This window comes from Passer montanus, unplaced genomic scaffold (genome assembly GCF_014805655.1).
Source record: "Passer montanus isolate IOZ18808 unplaced genomic scaffold, ASM1480565v1 scaffold58, whole genome shotgun sequence".
In the NCBI taxonomy this organism is placed as follows: domain Eukaryota; kingdom Metazoa; phylum Chordata; class Aves; order Passeriformes; family Passeridae; genus Passer; species Passer montanus.
In genome coordinates, this window is record NW_024370816.1 from 2,814,973 (window position 1) to 2,837,389 (window position 22,417).

The 22,417-nt window shown below is 37.1% G+C and overlaps 1 protein-coding gene across 4 annotated transcripts in view; it reads left to right on the plus strand.

The window, feature by feature from the left end:
* The window catches only part of KCNT2 (potassium sodium-activated channel subfamily T member 2), a 115,417-nt gene that overhangs the window by 40,730 nt on the left and 52,270 nt on the right, over positions 1–22,417 (plus strand). For all 4 annotated transcript variants that reach the window (XM_039726327.1, XM_039726328.1, XM_039726329.1 and 1 more), the window contains exons 7-10: positions 1,082–1,156; positions 1,658–1,741; positions 2,318–2,412; positions 21,968–22,148. In XM_039726327.1, the coding sequence (XP_039582261.1) occupies positions 1,082–1,156; positions 1,658–1,741; positions 2,318–2,412; positions 21,968–22,148 (435 nt within the window). The remainder of the gene's footprint in view (positions 1–1,081; positions 1,157–1,657; positions 1,742–2,317; positions 2,413–21,967; positions 22,149–22,417) is intronic.

A 22,417-nucleotide genomic window follows, 5' to 3' on the forward strand; every position in this document is an offset into this window, starting at 1 on the left:
GTGACATTTCTTCTCTGTAATGCAGAGGAGGAAACTCCTAACGTTAAAAATGAGGAAATTTTTGAAATCACAAAATGGTTCCATATGAAAAATCAGATTGGATTTTGATTTTACTCTTCATACAAAACCCTCTCAGTTTACAGCCTCGTGATTTCACTTTTATGTCTGACTCCAACCAATTGCAATTACATGGAAGACATAATCCCTGTCCCTGAGGTATAGTAGCTTCCAGATGTGTTAAAAATGGAGAAAGAATTATATATGGCATGGAGGTTGTATTTAATTTTTAGTGGCTGTATCAGGTGGATATTTTTCAGGGAAGACGAACATGTCATTGCAACTGAAACTATAATGCTCTACTGCAAATTCTTGTAATACTGCCATGGTATGTGCTGCACTATTATTGCATTACCTATGATGGAGTTCTGCTACACAGCATTAGTAAAGCTGTAAGTCACTGAAGTTCAACTACCTTCCTTTTCTAATATGCGGATTTTCATCTCAACATTTAATCAGTCACAGCCACTGTGCAGATTTGGAAAAATAGTAGAATTATCCCCTTCCTGTTGGTAGCAGTAAGCAAATTAAAAGATCAATGCCACTTCACTGAAATATGTGGGAAGACCTCTCATTTCATGGAAGCAAGATCAAGTTCCAAAAAGCCCTAAAGTGTTCTGAAGTGTTGGTGGCAGAAACAGAGAACTTGATACTGTAGTCCTAATTCAAATGTTAAACACTCGATTTGTTCCTTACTTCCCTCTCCAAAACAGTTGGGAAAGAAAAAATACAAAGTAAACATAAATGATAAATGCAAAGGATGAAAGGAAGGAGATTTAAAACCATATATGTTTTACTTGGGAAGTTCCTACATTATGATAGGGTGTAGGAAAAAGGATCCAGAGTGATCTATATTCCATATTCACATTTGTCACATGAGTTTAAATCTGAGATGAATGATATTCCTGCATTTCAGGTGTGGGAGACTCCCTCTGTTTCATTGGGACATCGCATGTATTTCTCGTCATAAATTTGTTTGTAAGCTGACTGTGACATTGTGGGGTTTTTTTCCTTTTCTTTGAAGGGAAATATCTGGGAGCAAATTCTGAGAATACCCTTTCTCCTGGAAATAATTAATGCTGTCCCTTTCATCATCACGGTAAACATGTTTGAATTAATACATTTGCACATTGCACTTCTATAGCTGCACAAATACTCTTGACTTTTTTAAAATGAATTTTATTCTAATGTGGATGATGAGTTTGTGCCTATGGGAACAGAAATTTGCCAACAATAAGAAGATAGTTTGCTGCTGGAGTGAAGTTGTACAGATAACTTTCCATTCCTCTTCCATGGGCACAATCAAAGCCAAAACCATCTAACTCCAACTACAGCACAATCAATAAAATAAACCAGATGGTTGTAGAAATGTAAGAATCACTCATGTCTGCAGTGAAAACTGACTGTGTTCCTATTTTATCTAATTATCCTGCATGTGGTTAATCACAAAGGAAGACAAAAATGTTATTTAAAGCCAAATCTCACGCTAGAAACACATTAATAGTAAGTATTTTCCCCAAGTGTTTCACTGCTGCTTGAATAGTAAAGCTCTATTCCTCATCAGAAAAGCTTCTAATGAATTTGTTAATTCTTCTTGCAGATTTTCTGGCCAGTCCTAAGAAACCTGTTTATTCCTGTATTTTTAAATTGCTGGCTGGCAAAGCATGCTTTAGAAAATATGATTGTAAGTATGCAAAGGAAATAAATATTCTAGAGTTGTGGGTGTTTTTGTATGTTGTCTTTAGTGGGATTTTGGCAGTACAGTCTAACCCTAATAGGAAGCTAACCAGATCTGTATTTAGATTATCCAAATGGTCAAGCATTACTAAACTGCTTTCTGCATCAGAATTAGAAAAAAGTAAGATGTGAACTGAAATCTCAATTAGTATAAATTGTTACTGTGCCAATAAAGGAAATGGCAGTGGATGGTTCTTTTGCTACTCTGCCATTCATACACAATTGCAGGGAACTCAACTGTTTGGCCATAATTGGGCCTTGCAGCCTGTAATTTGTAAGCTAGACATGAGCAGACCTCAAGGCAGCTTGCAATAGGATCAGAATTGTGCTGGGATGAAAAAGAACTACTTAAATAATCACAGAATCACAGCTGGGCCTTCTGCACCTTCTATATTATCAGAAAACTTATAAGTGCATTTGGGTGACTGCGTTGCTGTCAGGATACTGCATAATTCCTCTACAGAATCAGATCCTGACTTATTGGTTCAAACCCAAAAATAACACCTATTTTCCATTACTACAGAATGATCTTCACCGAGCCATCCAACGCACACAGTCTGCAATGTTTAACCAAGTCCTCATTTTAATATCTACCTTATTATGTCTCATCTTCACTTGGTAAGTGGCCAAATCCCCTCTGTTTTTATTATACATGTTGGCTTGCCTGGTGGAAACCATGCAGTGAAATAAGAAGGGTGAAACACTTCAGTGAAAATGTTAACTAGCACCTGTACTGCTGGGGTGTGGATGCACTGGGTTTGGAGACAGAATGTGCATGCATGGGAAAAGGAATCCTTCTCTCTCTGAGGAAGGAAATACAGATGATGCCAAAACACAGGATAAAGCAGGGGGAACTTTACATATGTACAAACCTCAGCAGAGAAGTCACTCACATGTGAAGAGTAGCAACAGAAGTATATTGACCCACACCAAGGTCACCTTCCTCTGTCTGCTGGGCTAGAGAAGAATGTGCAATACCTCAGCCTTAAGACTTTGACTGAGTCAGTTTCCCCTAAGTATTACAGGGGATAGCTGTTATTAATCCAGATTACACACAGTGTAGAATGTATTAATCTAGAGTACTGATGGTACTGGATGGTAGGTTCAAACAACCAAAAATGTTGAAGAATGTTTTGCTGCAAGACCTGAGAAACTTGAATTTACATCCACAGGAAACACCACTCAATTGCCCCATGTTTACATTGTGCCAGAGTGATATGGTGTTAGCCCAGGCTGGAGGCAGATGAAGGAGACTACGCTACGTGTCTGACTATACAGTAGCTCTGTAGCTTACTTAACATACAGAACTTTCTCATCAGTGGTGCCTGAGAATTGAGCATCATACTCAGGGAGAATTCAGGGCTAGGTACAGTGTGATACAAGCTGGTGTACTAGAGGACAGTGAAAAGACAAGATGGTTCTGTGTGGAAAGGTTAAATCACCTGTATTTGTTTTGCCAGACAAAATGCCTTTAGGTCAGCACATTGATAAAGTTTGGTGTGTCATTTTGGAGACAGTAATTAGATTTTCTCTTATTTTATTTCTCTAGCTTGCTTTTCTGATAGTCACTGTTATGTGCTGCCTAACCCTTTTGGTATTAAGTGTAACATAGCACATGGCTTTTTAGAGGAGAAGTTTGCTCTAGCCAGGCTAATTGAATGGTCCAATTTTGCCCTTTGTCTTAGGGCCACACACCTGCTTATTAACAAATGCTGCCTGTTCCAGTAATGAATTTTTGTGGTATTTAATCTCCTGTTGAACATTATGTAATTTTATATGCATAAGGACTTGGACAATTTTAATTTTGCTTTTTAGTTTTTTACAATACAAGGTGCTATTGAGTATTCCTTCACCTTTTTACCTACCTACTTAATATTTTACTGAAATGCTGCACAAGTTATGTATCCTGCTCACCAGCAGGCATCGTGGTAACTGACAGTAAAACATGCAGGAAATGGCAAGCTCACCTGTAATTACGGCTGGGCTCAACAGCTCCAAATAGTACTTCATTATAGTTCATGATTTACTGACCTAGGACTGACCCTGCTAGACTTGGAAAATAAGCTAGGTGAGATGAAGACACCCAGTAACGCAGGAACAAAGGAAACAAAGCACTTTTTGACTGAGAATAGTAGTTCAAACATCTGCAGCTTCTCTAAGACTGGGGTTATGGAGTTATGTTCAAGTGATTGTTACTCCTGTCTATGTGGACACACATAATGGCATTTTACACATTTTTTCTTTATACTACTGATTATATATTTAACATACCCCCCAAAAACCTCTATAAACAGTCCAAATCAATTACCTTAGTGTCTTTGTTTATGTTCCATCTGTTGTGAATTTGAGAGAGCGTTTAATTTTATGGACATAATTTAGAGCTTATGCGAGTTCTTTCCTGCTGAAGGAGGACCCAAGTCCACAGCTGGAATCTGTCCACTTAGGAGTGCCTTTCACCAGACTGATCTTTCATGTTTTCTGCAAAGGCAGGCAGTGCCCAGGTTAGTACCCCCAAACACGTTTGGGAGCCAGCAGTGGCACAACACACAAAGCTTCTCATTCATCACCAGTCTGTTCTCATAAGCATTCTTTGGTTCCATTTAGAAACACTGCCCTGCTCCATGTCATGCCAAGGCTTCAGTAAAGCAAAATGACTAAGCCTGGATTAGTAGCTTGAGTACAGTGCCTTCAGTTGCAGTCCCCTTAGAGGGTGAGAGACATGCTCATGGTGTGCTTTTGGGACCACTGATACCTGCCCTCATCGAGCCTCCCTGATGACACTCAGGCCCTGGGTGGATTCAGTTGAAACCCCACAGCCCCCTTAGCTCCTGCTTGCCAGGCTTATGCCATCTGCTGCAAGAGCAACATCAGCACTTGTGAAGCCAATACAGCTTTATAACACAGGGTTTTCTGTTCAAAGCCACCTTTTTTTGGCAGACACATAGATGGAATGGAGCTTTTTATGGGAATTACATGATTTTATAAGATGGTATGAAGCCCAGAAAGATTCCTCATTGGCTTTGTTCCTGTCTGCATATAATAAGAATTTTCAAAATAACTTTACCCTAACTAGCAGGAAACCCACAGAAAATGAATTTCACCTCGTGCATCATTTGTAAAGCCATCATTTACATCTCCACGTCAGAATTTTATAAGTGGTGGTTACACAGATAGGCACATGCCAGTTTATGTCTTACAACTCAGGTGGAAGCTTTCCAATGAAAAGTAAAAAAATAAGTTATCTGAGGTTGCAACTGATTGGCTAACCTCACAGGTTTTAGATACCATTGTTCAGGCTGTCCTTTCACTCAGAGTATAGTAGATAAAAGCTTCTTCTGTGTTTTTGTATAGAGCTGACAATTTTCAATGTTATTACAGAAGAAACAGTAATCACAACAAAATTTGTTCTCTACTCCACTCTTTGGTCTTTGGTGATAATTGTTAATGGACGTAGGGGTGGAACTCATTTGCAGGTCAGTAAATTTACAAGACCATTTTCACATATCTGTAATTTATAGATTACATACTAGGTTTTTTTTTCCTCTTACTTCCTGACTTCAAAGATAGATTAGGCTGTCCAGTGATTTTTCTTTCTTTAAACATCTCAGTGGCCTTGTAACCAGAGCAATTTTACATCTACTAAAACATGTGTGCTCCAATATGACAGACTGTTCAGCAGTTCCTACTGAGAGTTCTAGTGAGAGTTACAGACCTAGTCATAATATGTGTTGTGTCATTAAGCTAATGGATGTTTGCACTTGTTTGTCAAATGGAATACTAATTATTTCTGTAAACTGTACAAGAAGACAAATAACAGTGAATGAGTATTTCAGGCATCTTTTTGTGACACAGTGAATCATCTATTAAAAGTTATTTTAAATTTTAAAGCAGTATTAGTCATATATCACCAGTGTAGAGTGATTAGCTTGTGAAGGAGATGGCTACAAATTCTTTGAGATGGACAGTTATTTTTTCATACTCAAACCTGCGCCAACTTTGCTTATGCTTTCATGGAAAGCTCACTGAGGTCAGTCTTAGCATTTTTTTTACACTTCAGTGCTTTCAGCATCAGAAAATAAGGATTTTTTCACAAAATAACTTACAGAATACCTGTAGAATGCCACTACTGTATCCTCGATGGCAATTACCCACTCACAGTTCTCATCCAGAGGGAGCAGTAGGAGTAAGTTGCTTGAAAGGATGAAGACAAATCCCAACAATGATCTAGTCCAAACAAGACAAGTAATGACCTCATGATTTGGAACAATGTGTCCAAATTCCAAATGTGTCCAGAGAAGAAAAACCACTCAACCAGGAAAGGATTAATCACAGAAGTTTTTAGAGAGGAAAAGGTATCAGTGTTCCAGTTCCCTTTATTATCAATAAGTAGATATGGGCACCTCAGAAAGTGATCTGAAGGGAGCTAAATCACCCCATGGAGGTCTTGACTTTACCTTCCTGTGTTGATTGTGACTGGAGCCTAATGGCAGTTATTCAAGAAAGATGCCCAGCCTTAGTAGGATGAAAAGTGTTGGTCCATTATGTAATGTAAAATAAAATGTGGATTTTTGGGTCTGTAGTTCTTTCTGTGATGTTATGTATTGTTGTACATCAGTCTCAGTGTTCAGGACCAGTCTCAGTTTGATTGAGAGAGATTTTCTGCATATCAGGACAGCTCAAGATAAGACTGTGATTCTGCCTTTCAGAATTCAATTATTCTAAAGTATTAAAACATGTGAAGTTTCAGGAGCTAACAGACTAAACAAGAGTTTCAGAATTTAAATCCCAGAATGTTATAAAGCATTAATTGAAAGTTCTAAGTAACTGTAAATAATACAAAATGAATTATTCAGCTATTACAAGAATCCCACAAAGCACTGAAGTAATATCAGTGGTACTTTTCTTTCTCTGAAACAAAGCAGATCTGTCAGGAACCTGCATGTTTCAAACACAGGATCTCTGTTTTCTGTTTTGAAGTATTCCTGTGCAGCGCTCTCCAAACATCAGCAAGCAGATCTAGAAGTAGGGCAGTGGCACATGCAGTACCTTCCACATCCATTGGAGCAATCCCACCCTCCCCCTGCCCTGCTGCTCAGTTTCTGGAACCAGGGCAGCATGGATGGGTGCTTTTCTCTGTGCATGTGTGCAATGAAAATTGAGGTCGAGTTCAGACACTGCTTTAACACTTCCTTAAGTGAGGGGATGATGAAAAGGCTGTGCAGCTCCTGGGAGGTCAACAGCAAAGCATTTCCTAAAATACCCACTTGTTATTTGAGAGCAAATAATCTACAAAATCAACTAAAGTTTATGTGAAATATTTCCTTCTGGGAAAAACTGTGTGCATGAACTCAAGGCCAACATTATTGTGAGCTTTGGTAGGAGAAACACATATTGAATTCTCTCTTTGAGTTACAGAGTTTCTCTCTTTGAGGTACAGAAATTTCTAAGGTGGCTTTGCTGAAATCTGCTGTATGAGGCACATGCAAAAGCTGTGTTGCCAAAAATAGTTGCCAGTTTTGATTATTGAAATGAAACAAATTCACATAAAACTGTTACGAGTTTCTTTTGGAATTTATGGGATAGCCACACTTCTTTCACCTTTGCTAGCACTGGGATTTGCTTACATGCCTATGATTAGTACTTAAATGGCCAAGGCTTTTCAAAAGGTGAGCAAATGCAATGAAAAATTACCATGAAAGAATGAAATAAAACCAACGATTGTTTCTTTGATTAGTGCCTTTTCATATTTTTATGCAACTATTGTATTGTGACAAAACAGAAATATTACCATATACAATTTTCTTTTTTGGTAGCTCTGTATTTGTAATAATACACTTGAAAAATATTTTTGCATATTTAAGTTCAAGAGTTCGGCTCTGAAAAAGCATGTGGGTGATTAGTGCTTTTGAGGAGTGTTGCTAAAGATTGTAGGATAAGGATGTATGCTGGTTGGTTGTTTGTGAAAGGCAGATCAGAAATCCTGTATTACAGGGAGAGCAGAAGTATTGAAGCTCAATCAGAAGTCTTTTTGGCTACCCATCAAAGACAGTTTCTATGGAAACCTAGATAATTATACAGTGATTTTCATGCTATTTTAGTTATTAATTTGGTAGTGACATAATATTTCCTTTGTTAATCTTTTTAGATGTTTCTACATAGTTATTTCTAAAATAATTAGGTCAGCATCTTTCCCATGGCTCATGCAGGGAATTCTCTGTGCCACTGATGTAATGGAATATTTAAAACTAGATACAGACACCAGCAAAATTAATAACAATTTAAATAGTCTATTTACTGTGATCTGTGGGAAAAAAGTCATAAAGGTTAGAAGGTTCGATCTCAATTATCTTCTAAGTGTGACAGATACATTTGTAGTCATCCTGTCTGCTTAAAATAAAAAATAATCAGACTAACTGATAGCTCAGAAAGCTGCCTTCACAAAGCCTCTCTAAAATGGAGTATCAACAACATTATTTATACGCAAATTCTCCTATTTGGAATATATATAGAAATATTAAATTAAGCAATTAAACAGTGTGATTGAGAGATTTCTGTTCTTTTATTTCACCCTGGAAAATGAGTCAGCTTCATGTACTTATGATCTTTTCAAACTACAAACTTTGCCAATTTGACCAGATTGCAGGTCATTTGTTAATCTGAAAATCAGTAGTTTCAAAGTGAATGTAGATAAAGGTGGGCAAAGTTAAATTTGTATAAATTTGAAAGGCAAATTAACTTATCCCCATTTTCTGTTCTCTGTTGTAGCACACACACTATCTCAGTATTTCAGTACAACATGGAGTATACCTCTATAGGTCAGGTAAATCATCCTTTTACAATTAAAGTAATTGAAATTTCACAGTCCATTCTGTATACAGTATATTCTATAAATCACTATTTTAAATTGCCACTGGGAGGAATTTTCAGCCTCTCTCGCAAGGTGGGAGTCAGACATTGAAGTACTTTCTTACCTTTCAGAAAGTTCCAGTCTCTATCCTCTGAAGCATTTTTATCTCTTTAATAATTTTTAATGTCATGTGAAGTATTAAAACTTCAGTAATCAGAATATGAATATATATCATATATTCAAAACCAAGGCCCTGCCCAAGAAGAAGATAAAATGTCACTCAGGTTCTTTCCCAATATTTTCCCCAATAACTTCCAAGGGATGTAAAAATCTCTCTCAAATAAAAACTGCTGCTAATATTTACATCAATAATCTTGACTACATTTCATTAAAGATGCACTGAGAATGTTAGGGAATCACAGTATTTTGGAAAAAATTATGGACTCTGAGTATGCAATTGGGAGAATTTCAGCTTTTATTATCATGGCATCTTGCAATAGAGTAATAATATTACCAGATACCATGACAAGCAGAGCTTGTTCTGGCAGCAGAGACCAATTACCATTACAAATGGAGGAAAAAAAAGCAAATGATTTTGAGTCATATAACATTTGGACTGTTGGAAATACAGTTCTAAGACTGCATCTCCATGGTGTCCTTTTCTCAGCAATCGTATTTTGCATTCTGTGAGAGATAATAAAATCAAGCTTATTGCTAATATTAACTAATTATGGCTTGCCAACACATGTAAAGCAAGATGTAAAATTCCTCAAAGTTGGCCTAAATGCATTCCTGTCCTTGTTCCTTTGCAGGAACAAAACACAAAATTGAGTGACTGTGAGGAATATGTAATGTCTCAGTAAAATTAAAAAAAAATAAATTTAGCAAAATGTGCTTTCTGTGTCATAAAAAGGGGTTTGGAGAAAATCTAGAAGTGATTGTCCAAAGAGCAAGGATAAATAAGGAATAACAAAGAAAAATAGAATGCTTATTCCATTTAAAAAACCCAAACAATTACTCTATTTTAATATGTGCAGTATGCATTTGAGATGTGCATGTCTTCAAAATTATCAACACTTGACAAAGATTCACAGGAAAAATGCAGTCAGATGAAAGGACTTGACATAGGGAGCCAGGGAGGTGAGCTGAGCAGGCATGCAGATTATTAGCATGTAGGTTTTCTAGTAAGCTTTCCATGGTTTATAAACACACAAGCTTGCAAATAGATCCCTTGTGTGAAAATGTAAATGTTACATATGCAAAAGATGTTTGTTACCTTCAGAAAAAGGGTGACAAGAATAACTTCTGGAAAATAAAATGCTGGAGTGAAAGTTGATCTGGAGCGTAACCAGAGTTTGCAGGATGTGAAATACTGTAGGATCATACTGGCAAAATAAACCTTAGGTTCTGGTTTGGTTTTGGGAAGACTTAAATAAAAACAGGTAAAGTTCCCCTTAAAGGGTCAATTTGATATATAAAATAAGTGTTAGAACCCTCAGTCTTCCACCTCTTTCCTTACAGGAAGGCATTACATTTCATAAGGTTCATTTTTAAATGCAGTAAAAAGAAAAACCTGATACTCACATGCTGTCTTTGAAAATATTCTATCATTTTAGACAGTAGCAAATAGAATGCCAAGTGTAACAACGGTGAGTAACTATGTTGAGAATGTTCATGGTAAATACTTCACCATTCAGTAGCTGGCATCAAACCATCATCACTCACAATTCCTGGCTCAAAAATGAAGTTGTCATTAGCATGCAGCCTTAAAAAAATAAATATATCTTTCATTGACTGATTTATTAGGCTGACAAACTATTTATTTTACTTCACAAAGATTTGGTGTTTGTAGTGGTTTGTGCTAACACATGTGACTGTGTTATCAGATGCCATCAGTTATTCTGGTTCTCCAGTGGGCATTATGGTGATTTGGGACCAGCATAACTCTTCAGTGCTTTGTTCACTTTTGTTGTCTGTTTCACATTCCAACTATGTTTTAAGGGTGTGAAGTTTAGCAAGGTTCGTATTTCTCAAATCAGAAAGTGAAGAGTTAAAAAAGTTGTTTGATGTACCTTTGGCCATACAAACAGAACTCGACACCAGCCTCCAGGAACTATTCACTTACTCTGTGTCTGTATTAAGCATAACTTTTTGGCATGTTGACAGCACATCTCAGAGGCTTTGGCAAAGATCAGGTTGAGATCATCTAAAAAGAAGGATTTTCATGCATTTAAAATGCTTTTTAAAAGGAAACAATCACATCTAAAATGCATTTTTAAAAAACCCCTTCTATATAGTTGGTGTACCATTAGAAATTACTATAATGTTTAGACAGATGTTTTTCAAAGTGAAGAGCAGAGGTACAGTCAGCCACAGAATGTCACACTTGGGTGATAAATGCACATAAAACAGTAGTTTGTAGGTATAGACTCTTTAGGGTATAATCCAAATAAACAGCACTCTGATTAGTGAGTTCTGTACTTCCACTAGCAATTAAAACCTAAAAAAAGTTAAACATAGTAAATTAGTTGTGTTATCCCAATCTCAGTATAATAGCTAACTGTACTTATAGAGGAACTCAGCTATATCCCAAAAGCTGAACATATGCCCCCATTCTTGCACAAACACAGCTGTATTTTTTCACATTTCTGGAAGTTGGGCATTTCTGCCATATAGAAGTGTGTATTAGAGTGGAAGTGCCCGAGTCTCAGCGATAAGGAACTAAAAGTAATCAGTGTTCATTAGTAAAAACTGAGCCATGGGTTGACTTTGTAGGCTGCAAATGTAACAACAGGCGTGAAATGTGATTGTCAGTTCCTTTGGGCACAGAACACTGGGATGACCCTACAGAGCAAGCAGGGCATTCCCTCCTGCTGAAAGGGTAGGGATCACTCCAGAAACAGATCTGTTTGAAGGTACCCAATACATTGCAGTCTGCTGGAACAGCAGGCTTTGTTCAGAACTTAACTCTTTGTGGCATTCCATTTCAGTTACTTTTTTTTTATATTTTAGGTAATTATTACCTTTGGCTTTCATACATGACAAGCCTTAGTCAACTGCTGAGAATGAGCACTTAATCTGCTTTTTGGTTTAAACACAGTCCTATGTTTTGCAAGTTTCTTTTCATTAGAGATGAGCAGAGGAAAAACAAGTAAATGCAAATATCTTATGCAAAGAAGTTAAAAATAAAGTTACTGATGAGAGGGCACAGCTACATATGGGCATGTACTTGCATTTACTAAAATTGGATAAATCACTGAATATTTCAAGTTGGAAGGAGCCCATCATCAAGTCTAACTCCCGGCTCCTACAGGTTTACCTAAAACTAAATCATATGACAAAAAGCTTTGTCCAGATGGTTCTTGAACTCTGACAGGCTTGGTGCCAGGACCACTTCCTAGGGGAGCCCAAACACCCTCTCAGTAAAGTAGTTTACTTCTGTTTTACCTCTCCCTGTGGCAAAAAGAATGACTGCGGGTCATATTTTAACTGTACTCCTTCACTTGATCTCTTTTTGTTCACTTCACTAATATTCTAAAACTATAAAAGAAAAAAAATGCACAAAATATTCAGCCAACTTTAAGGCAAATATGAAATGCTTCCTCTTGAATATTCAGAGTGAAAGTCTAATTTTACAAGTTGTAGTGTGTGTGTGTAGTAAGAATAAAATCTTATGGAATATTCTCCATGGGCTAAGCAATCAAGGGGAAAACATGCCAGACAAAACATAGCAGAGATTATACAATATGCTGTCAGTCCTGGTAGGCACAGTGATCTACCTCCTTCTTCCTCCTTGCCTTCATCTCTCTGGTGTTGTGATCATTAATCCCATTAATTAATCATTAATTTCCTGGCTGCTGGATGAAGTTCCCCTTCTCACTCACATGTCTACTTTTTTTTTGGATCATTATGACACCCCCGTGCCCTTGGTTTAGATGATGAGTATTAATCATGTACAGTATTTTGCTTCCTAAACATGCTATTGTTTGTTAAACAATTAAACCTCACATTCCAAGAGTCTTGTGAGGTTTTGGATTTCAATGATTTTTGAAAAGAGTAATATGTATAGCTCCATTTGAATTTCAGTCAAAGAATTATTAGAGTTGGAAATTTTTCTTCAAGCAAGCACAATGTCAAAACAGGTGTCCCAAAGAAAATTTCTCTGACGTCCATAAAACTCTTTGTTGTAAGTTCAGGATTTTTCACTCAATTAAAACATTTCATTGAAATCACCAGATTTCAATGGAAGCCAGTGTTAACAGTGGTGAGGAGCAGGAGGAAAATGATGACGGTGAAATCCCAGAGCTTGCTGATCAAACTGAACAATACACAGAGAGGTCAAGGTGTACAAACCCTCTGGCTCAAGGCTAAAAGAATTGCTGGGTTTCCAAGCAGGAACTCAAACCATAGAGGAGTCTGCCCTGTAATGCATGATAAAATATATTGCTTTTATCTCCTCACAGATTATCTCCTATAATTTTCACCCCATTACACAACCTCTATTTAACACTTCCCCCCTTTCTGGTGTTTTAGCAAACCTAAGCATTAAGTCTGGTGCTTAATTACATCTTTTTCACAGGCCAGTTGTTTCCTTGGTCACTGTCCAAAGGGTTGTCTCTAGCTAAGACTGTAGGTCAACAAGGAGGTGACTCCGAAGTAAAAATACCTTTCCAGAAGGAACACAAACAAGGAAAATTTACTTATGTGGCACGTATTTTCATGTGTGCTCCTGTTTTTTTAATAGCAATTTGTTATGAAATAAAAGAGCCAAACCATAGCATATGAGTATTTAAAAAAAACCCCAAACTATATTTTAGGTCACATTGCAGTTTCCATACACTCCTGTGTATCTTGCACTCTGCAGTGAACTTTCTGCTCATCAGGAATCTGCAGACAGTATTTAAATGGACAGACTGGATATATCAGTGCACTTTCCTTGGGTCTGCCCATACAGCCACCCCTCTGAGCAGCTGTGTGGACACTGCCCTTGCAAAGCAGCAGCACAGCAAATGCTCCCATTTATCTCACTGCCTGCTTGAACTGTCTTTGCCTTGAGACTGTCGTGGAATCTAGCAGCTGCACTGAGGACAAACTAAACACACATGCAGAGGGTTTACTTTTGTAGCCCAGATCCAGTAAATGTTGCTGGCAAGCTGCAGAGCTCTCTCTGTAATTATTGGCTAGATTTTCTATTTCTAATGTTGACAGGGAGGTTACAGGTCTGACAGTAACTGGTGGCCTTTGTTCTTTCCTGTACAGGTGACCTCACTGACAGAGGTACCAATACTTAGAACACCTAGGCATATGAAAGAAGCTTAAATGATGCCAAATTTGTGCATGTAACAGCCAAAATATTGAAGGGAAACACTCACCATGAAAACAAAGACCATTGATGAGTCAGTGTCTTCACAGGGCATCTTGAAATGCAAGAAATGTACACCACTGTCCTCATGTGATCTGACTACAGCCTTTTATCTTAAACACTCTATATTTACAGTTTCCAGAAGGAAGGACAAGTTTCCCACTACCCAAAGTCTCTGGAAATTTAGGCTGGAAAGGAAAATACCACTTGTGAGCTTTCCAAAGGGCTGCATGCCTCATGGCTGTGGTTAAAGGGGATTTGAGTCACTTGTTAGTTTAGGATCACTCCAGCCTGTATTTGTTACTGGTTTGAGTTTCACAGCAGGATAAGCACTGCAAGAAAGTCCATTCTTCCTGAATATTACTTACCTGTTATTTTCTAATAAATTCTTTTTTGTTTATGGTGCTAGCAACCATAAAATGTTGCAGCTGGAGTAAGGTAATTCGGCTTGTCCTGAAGCAGTTGTTTCAAGAGCAGCAATGAGAGCAGCAAAAAGTTGCAGTCAAAGTGCAGACAGATGAAAGGCTGTCAAGGAGATGTAAAAATGGATGTCAGTGTAAGAATGATCCATGAATATCCTTGAAAATCAAATGAAAATGTAAAATCTGGTAAAGAGAGAATTTTGACTTAACAATAAACTTAAATCCACTTGTCATTAAAATATGCCATGACTTGAGTTAGGTTGAAAATTAACAAAAGGTTTCTGTCAGTAGCTAACAGAATATTCCACATGCTGGGTTAGCTTTTTCTTATGCACATTTAACAAATACTCAGATAATGAATCTTTCAATTGTTAGTTCAGTTTGATTGAGGGAGTGTGGGTGGTTTGCATAACAACTGTTACACCATAAGAGTGTTTCAAAACTATTGCAAGAAACATTAAACATGATGTTCTAAAGCATAACATATCGGGTGTATTAAATTAGAGGTTTGCATTTGAATTTTCCAGCACAACACATATAATTTTTTGAATATTATAAATGGATTACTTAATTTTTCTTCCCAAGGAAGGATAGGTATAGAAAGTCACCTAATTCTGTAGTACTCTGCAGGTGAGGAGTATCTGGTGGTTAAGTAGTGACTACACGATTCTGTTTCCTGAGTAGTTCCTGACTCCTTGTGTGAGCAGAACAGAACCTCAGGCTCCAGCAGGCTCTTGGGTGCCACAGTGTTGACACACAGAAGCTGGGCTGCCAAAATTTACTTTGTTTACCATCAAAGCTCTGGGGCCGACTGCAAGCACACACAAATACAGGTGCTCCTTTGACCTTAGAGGCTGAAGTGTGGACAGACCTGCCTGTGGAAACACACTGAGCTGAGGGCTGCCCACAGAGGGACCCTGCTTGTGCAGTCTCAATGACCAGAGCTCCTTAATTGCAGCTCCACTTCTTACCCCACTGAAGGCAGCAGCAGGAGTAGAAAGGTTCTCACTCAGATTCAACAAATATTTGTATACACTTGGTCATTTCATAATACCCCATTCTGCTTAACAAGATGTTCTGCAGTTGCTGGAAGTCACATGAGTTCCTAGGGGGAGAGTTTATTTTTATAAGTTGAGCTTTTGCAACCATTAGCTGCATATTCTGATCTTTGGGGAAGGAAAATGCTTATAAAGGACACCATGGGTAAGTAATAATCATCATATCATCAAACATCATCATTTAGGATAAAGATAAAATTGGAATACAAACAAAAATGACCTTTCCCTCTGAAGAGAAAGTCTGAATTAATTTCTGACATGGTGGCATTGTTGTGTAGTGACAGTAAATTCATCGCCCTTACCTCAGCTTGTGTTCCAAGTCCCACAGAGCTGAAAAGTTTGATTCAAAGCCTGCTGAATTAATCCAAGTATTCCCTTTCCCTATTGTGATTCTGAAAAAAAAAAAAAAAAAAGGACAGCATTGTATGAAAATAAATGCTGGTCTCTGAAAAAAACATATCTGGAAAACCAGAAAGATTTATGTTGAACTGTTAGATGAAGAAGTGACATTAGAGTTGCAAAAATGTCAGATTGTTACAACTTTTGTCCATTAATATTAAGAAACCACAATGTCCAGTGTCTGTTCTGTCCTGTCAGAGAACACCTTGCAGCTGATCTACTGCATTTGTTAGATCAGGTGTTGCCATCTAAGAACAGCAAGGGAATTTCTCTACCCATTTACTTTAAAGGTAGCATGACAACCTTCATCTTTCCAGTCAGCAGTTCTCCCTAATTTCTTTCACTGTCTTGTATGCAATGTCCTGAGATTCAGTAATTCCTACAGCTTTAAAGCCTTTTATGTGGAATGAAAGGTGAACATAGCAACTTCTCATTGTAATGCTTAAATTTGATATATTTTACTTGATATATTGTACCAAATGAAAATTGTACGTCTTTAACTTTATGAAAATTGTACATATTCTTAAACTAGTGGGGTTTTTTTTCCTATTTTAATGTTGTTTATGGAAAATTGCTTTTAGAAAATAAATTAGAAAAAACCCACTGATTTTAGAAAAGACCTGAGAAGAGGCACAAGGCTTGAAAAAATTGAAGCATCTGTTTTTTAGCAAGTTAAAACCTTGTCTTCAGGGCTTTTGGATGGGATTAACATTTTATTATTGGTCAGAGTATTTTGTAATTGTTGCTTCACTCTTTTACTTGCTGCATTTTCTGCATATCCCTGGTTCTTTTTGTCTGCCTCTTAATGAAATAATGCTCTTGTGTAAATAATGATTTACACATGAGTAAGGGTTTCTGTCAGAAAGCATCAGGTTTTGAGGTCACAGGTAGGGTGATTATTACCAAGACCTTCTCATTCTGCATGTATTGTCACTCAGAAGTCAACAGCCAGTATTTCCATATGCATCTGATACAGGGAATGAAAAAGAAATGCACTTTAATGTCACTCCAGTTATATTAGTATTCAACCTGGAGTTTGTGAAAATTACATATCTAATGATCATATGGATACTAAATCTCCACACTGAGAATTGCTGTTCCATAATGTCTAATTTTAAAATATGGGACAAAGCTGCATCTAGCTCTATATGATGTTCTAGAGAAGACTGAACACCCCACAGAGACAATTTCTAGTATGAAAAACTGTTTTCCTCTGTAAAAAGCAGAGCATTCTCCAAATACAGCATTAGTCCCAACACCATTTTCTTTTCAAGGATTTAAGACTGGCACCAGCTTAATATTAACAACTTTGGCAAATAGTGAGCACCTTTTGCCAATTTTAAGCAAGACCTCTATAAATTTATAAGACTTTTACGAGATATTACATCTTCTAGAGTGAGACTGAAGAATGAAATGTTCTATAGGTACATTTTATATTGGTGTAGAGATTGAGGAAGTTTCCTTAAGCAGATACAGTCGCTACTGTGGTAAAATATGTCTCAAATGCTTGTCTGTATTTCCTGGAAATTCAACACGGTCCTTTTCTTCAGTATTTCACTGTATTTGTACTTTACCCATGAGTACTTGCTAGAGTTAGTGGTCTTTCAACAATTTTGTTGACTGATACTTCATTCCAATTTTTCTCATAAAGAAGAAAGAAAAAATCTGTGACAGTAGGCTCATAAATTGTTAAAATAACATTAACAACAATTGGCAGTATAGGACAATCAAATAATGAGGGTTTAATTTCTAATTTTTTTAGCATCACAATTCTCTGGTAGGATATGAGGAAATTGTTCAGAGTTTTAGACGTGAGATACTACTGAGGACATTTGCTTAAGCAGGATTGCTACTCTTGTGAGTTAGTTCAGGTGGAGCTTCTGTAGTACAGAAGCACTGAGCCTTTGCCACAGAATCACACTGAATCTGATAAAAAGAATCCATGTTGATTTCAACACATTCATTAGCTAGTCCCTTCAGCCAGCTGCTGCAAACATGGCAAAGTAATTACACAAGGTGGAGCTCAAAGGTACAGGTCCAAAGAAAAGTGCTGGCAACTGCTGCCCAATCCTCAGCACACAGAAGCAGCTCTGAGTTTTGGCTCAGCCTCTGGTGCATTATTTTAGACCTCAAGAAGCTGTATGTGTAAATAATAATTTTCTCTAGAAGTGAAAATCTAGAAATCAGTTAATTTGTCAACACTGACAAATGAAAATATAAATTGATATCAAATAGACTCAAAATAATTGGTTATAAATAAGGACAGTTAATGTACAGTATTTGCAAAATACTATCCACTTGGTTCTTGTTACATCCATTTCTGTGACATGCTTCTGCAGCATGATAAAAAACTGTCTCAGGGATTACTTTACTCCGCAGTATTTATCTCTGTAGTGCATGTAGAGACAGCTTATTTACAAACAGGAGTTAGTTTTGGCACATAAGATACTCAAGCAAACAAAGATTCCTGGAACTAGAAAGAAAGCTTCCAGTAAAACAAAGATTGAACTCCCAAAAGTTCAAATAGTACCCAAAATAAACATTACCAATCTTCAGAGATTACATGTTATTCTCTTTACTTTTTGTTTTTCAAGTGCAGTGGTTAGCAGAGTATTTGGAAAGATACTTCTGTCCTCTGGATGTTTGTAATACATTTTCTGATACTACTTTTGCTTCAGCAGACACTTAGTTTGGCGTTCTGGGGGGTTTTTAGAAAAACTAAATCTCCTCTGCATTGAAGCAATTTTCTTTTGTTGCGAGTGCCTCCCTTAGATCCACTGTGAAAAGACAACCTTCCTGAATTCACAGGGGTCCTAAAATTGGCATAGAAGGTGCTGAATTGGACTTATGTTTAACTAGGGACTCTCTGTGTACTGATTATTACAGTGGTTTATTTTCTCCACAAAAACAAGTAGGTGTTAGCATTACCTTTACTGTACATTCCTTTCCTGCTTGAAATAATTTTGTTTATCCAAGGATGACTAAATAAATTACTTAGCTTCAGGAGATGAAAGGAAACAAGGAGGTAAAAATATCAGCAAAAATATCAAACCAGACAAAATATGAAGCCTCAATTACTGCACATTTCATTATGTCAGGAAACATAAGAAATAAGTGTATTTTGACATACAGAATTTATGCAGAAAGTAATGATTAACACTTCATTTCTGAAAAAGAAAGCTGATACTACTATTTATCTAGGAATTGGGATGTATTAAAAGATGTCAATGAGTTGTGGGGAATGGAATAACTAATCCATGTGAACTTGGCTTCTTGGGCATCCACTGATGTTCCACTGCACTCTCTCTGCAGTGTAACCAGGTAATTCCCAGACAGATGGGAATGTGCTATCAATGCTGAGTAACATTTCTCTAAAGGCATAGTTGGTGAGCTGAAAGTGTAATATTCTTGGGAGAGTAGTCACAGAGGTAATATTTTAATTTTTAATTAGACTCCCTTAAAGCTGTCTCTTTGAAAATCAGCTTTTTCTGCAGTTCAGTGCTCTCTGGCTCCAATAAAGACAAACAGCAGAGCACCAAAACACCCAGACTTGGTAACCTGATTTTGGATTTATCATTCCCTTGTATGTAGGGTGAGAGCTTCAATTACAGTTTGGTACAACTGCAAATGAGGTGCAAATAATTTTGAGGAAAGAAATAAATTTGATCAACAAGTTGTTAAAAGAGCTGAATTTTTCTTCAGCCAAGAAGCAGCTCCCTTGTTTTGCTGACTTTAATATTGTTAACGAAATGTGGGAAGCTCTGGCTCATGCCCACTAAGTTCAATGAGAAACATCTTGAATCCACATTTTGGATCAGACACATTATTTTGATGGCTTCAAGGAAAAGGAATACATAGAACTGTAAGGGGGTAGAGCTGATCAAATGAAATCTTGATCTCAATAAATTCAATGGAATTTCTGTTGTTCACTTAGAAAAAGCTGAAATGGTTCATGGTATATTACTTTATTTCAATTCTGCTAAACTATGATTGGGTGGGCTGGCTATGGAAATCTCAATAGTAACAACAATTATTCATTATGGTTCAATACAACCCCATCTGTAGGTGTTTAATCTGCTGAGGGCAGTGGTGTAATAGACCTGTTGGAGGGGAACCATATCCCTGGCTCAGTGTAACTGTTGCTGTCCTGGCCCTTATGAGCTTAATTCCTGAAGTGAAGGTTGTGTGTTTCTGGGATATAGCCACAAAAGGCAACTAGAGAGAAGAAAATGCACACAGGTGAATAGGAATAATAAAAACAAATAATTAAAAATCCATCTCCATTCTGCTTTTGAAACTACATGTAACTTAGGTGAATATTGATATTAAAATAGCTCCTTTTTCCATGCTTCAGTGCCTTTACAATATACCTCATTATTTCATATTAAAACTAGAAAAGGCTTTAGCTGAGAAACTTCCTTGTCTGAGACCAAAAGAAAGCTTCATTAGCATAATTACTTACAGTCCTTCTGTTAGTATTTTCAGGGACAAAAATATAATTATCCTTTTACTAAAAAAAACCCCCAAAAAAACCCCAGCAAAACTGTGAACATAGTGAAATAATGGAAGAGCTGGATTACAACTCCAGTGAAAAATGTGGGATGAACTGGATAGGAATATAAATATCAGTTCTGACTGAAGTATGAAACTTAGGCAAACAACAGGGAAAAAAGCCCACCCTTTTTAGAACATTTTGAGATGTGTGAAAACTACAAATGCTAGAACTGTGAAAAGGAAACAGGGAATTTGATCCATATGTTCTGGAAATGCCACTGCCCACAGCTAAATTATATTTGGAGAACAGAACAGAGAAAAGAAGAACAACTGCTAACACTGTTATAAACACAGGGTCTCCCTGGTGATGCAAAGGTCTTCCCATGGCAGATATTAATGAGGGGCTCTTACCATCTGGATACCATACATGAAGAAATAATATTTAGTATGTTCTAGAATAATAACTGAGGAATATGATATGATTTAACAATTATCTAATTCTCTGAGGAGAAATCATCCTGCTAGCTCCAAGGGGAAAAAGTGCTATTCAGGGTGGTTCACACATTGGTTTTTGGTTTTTTTTTACATAGGTGCATATAATTTAAAAGCCTGAATTGAACTAAGTAATTCCACTGTATCAGAGAAGATCATATTTTAAGCTTGGGAAGCCCTTTGCCATGATACATATTTACAAAGTGAAATATTTTTGAAATCTGCAGTGTTTGAAATAGCAGGATGACCTGTGGAGGGATTCTGTTACAGCTTCTCAAAACCAAAAGTGTATCATGCTGATTCCAAGAAAAGTAATTCCCAGTTAACTTGGGCTGCTGTTTACTTCATCTCAGGAATGTGTGACTGGAAGGGGTGAACTCACTTGCTCTGTATTACAGACCCAGCCCAGCCCCGTATTTCTGCTCTGTACTTTCAGTGAGCAGAATCTCACCAATTGCCACCTCCCACTTCCTACCTGAAGGTTGACCCTGGATGCTCTTTCCTCTGATAATTCAGTAGTCTGCAGTTCTCACATTCACTTCATTGCAGACAGTCAGTACCCATTTGTACCAACAGAACCCTCCCAATATGCAGCATGTGCGCTCCTAACTGGTTCACATCAGGAACTTTGCCACAGAAAGGGCCAGAGACCAACATAAAGAGAGACAGATTTACAGAAAGCTGTATGTGCACTTTTCTTGGCCACGGCAGCAAACCTCCCTGAAAAAGTTGAAACATATCTATAAAAAATGTTGAATGGTGGCAGCTCTATACCATCTGTTTTGTTCTGGTTTAGAAAGGAATTGCATCAATCCATGATGTTCTATATACCACCTCTCCTTCACAACAGCCACTAAGCAAAACCTAGCAACAGTTGTGCCTGTCATATTAGAATAATCAAAAATGTGTTTCTTTTATTACAAATAACACTTGAAAGTTGTAACAATATCTTCTGGTTTGATACTAATTTTTACTTTTCTTTAAAAAAAAATGTCTTTACTAAGCAATTTATGAATTCTGAAAATAGTTCTCTGCACATATATCATCAAGCTTGAACAGTTTTTATTTTTCATGTCTTTATTCATTCTTTTCTACGTAGTATTTGTGGAATTCAGCATCTGGAACGAGCAGGAAACAGGTTGACTCTCTTTGACTCCCTTTATTTCTGCATAGTGACATTTTCTACTGTGGGCTTTGGGGATGTTACACCCAAGATATGGCCTTCAAAGCTGCTTGTTGTCATTATGATCTGTGTTGCTCTTGTGGTGTTGCCCATACAGGTAAATGTGGATTTTTTTTTTCTCTTTAGAATTGTTTTTGAAACAAAGGAACAATTACTGAAATAATTTATTGTTACTATTATTATTGCACAGAAAATGTCAGAAAAAAAGAACCATCTCTCCTACTGTTTTTTTTCTTTTTCCTGCATGTTCTCCTATACTCTAGATTTATACTAAAAAACAGGGCACTGATAAGTTTTCAAGTGCTGATAAAAGTTTTCTGTGCCAGTCATGTACCACAGAGTCCTTCCTTTATCCTGAGGTATAGG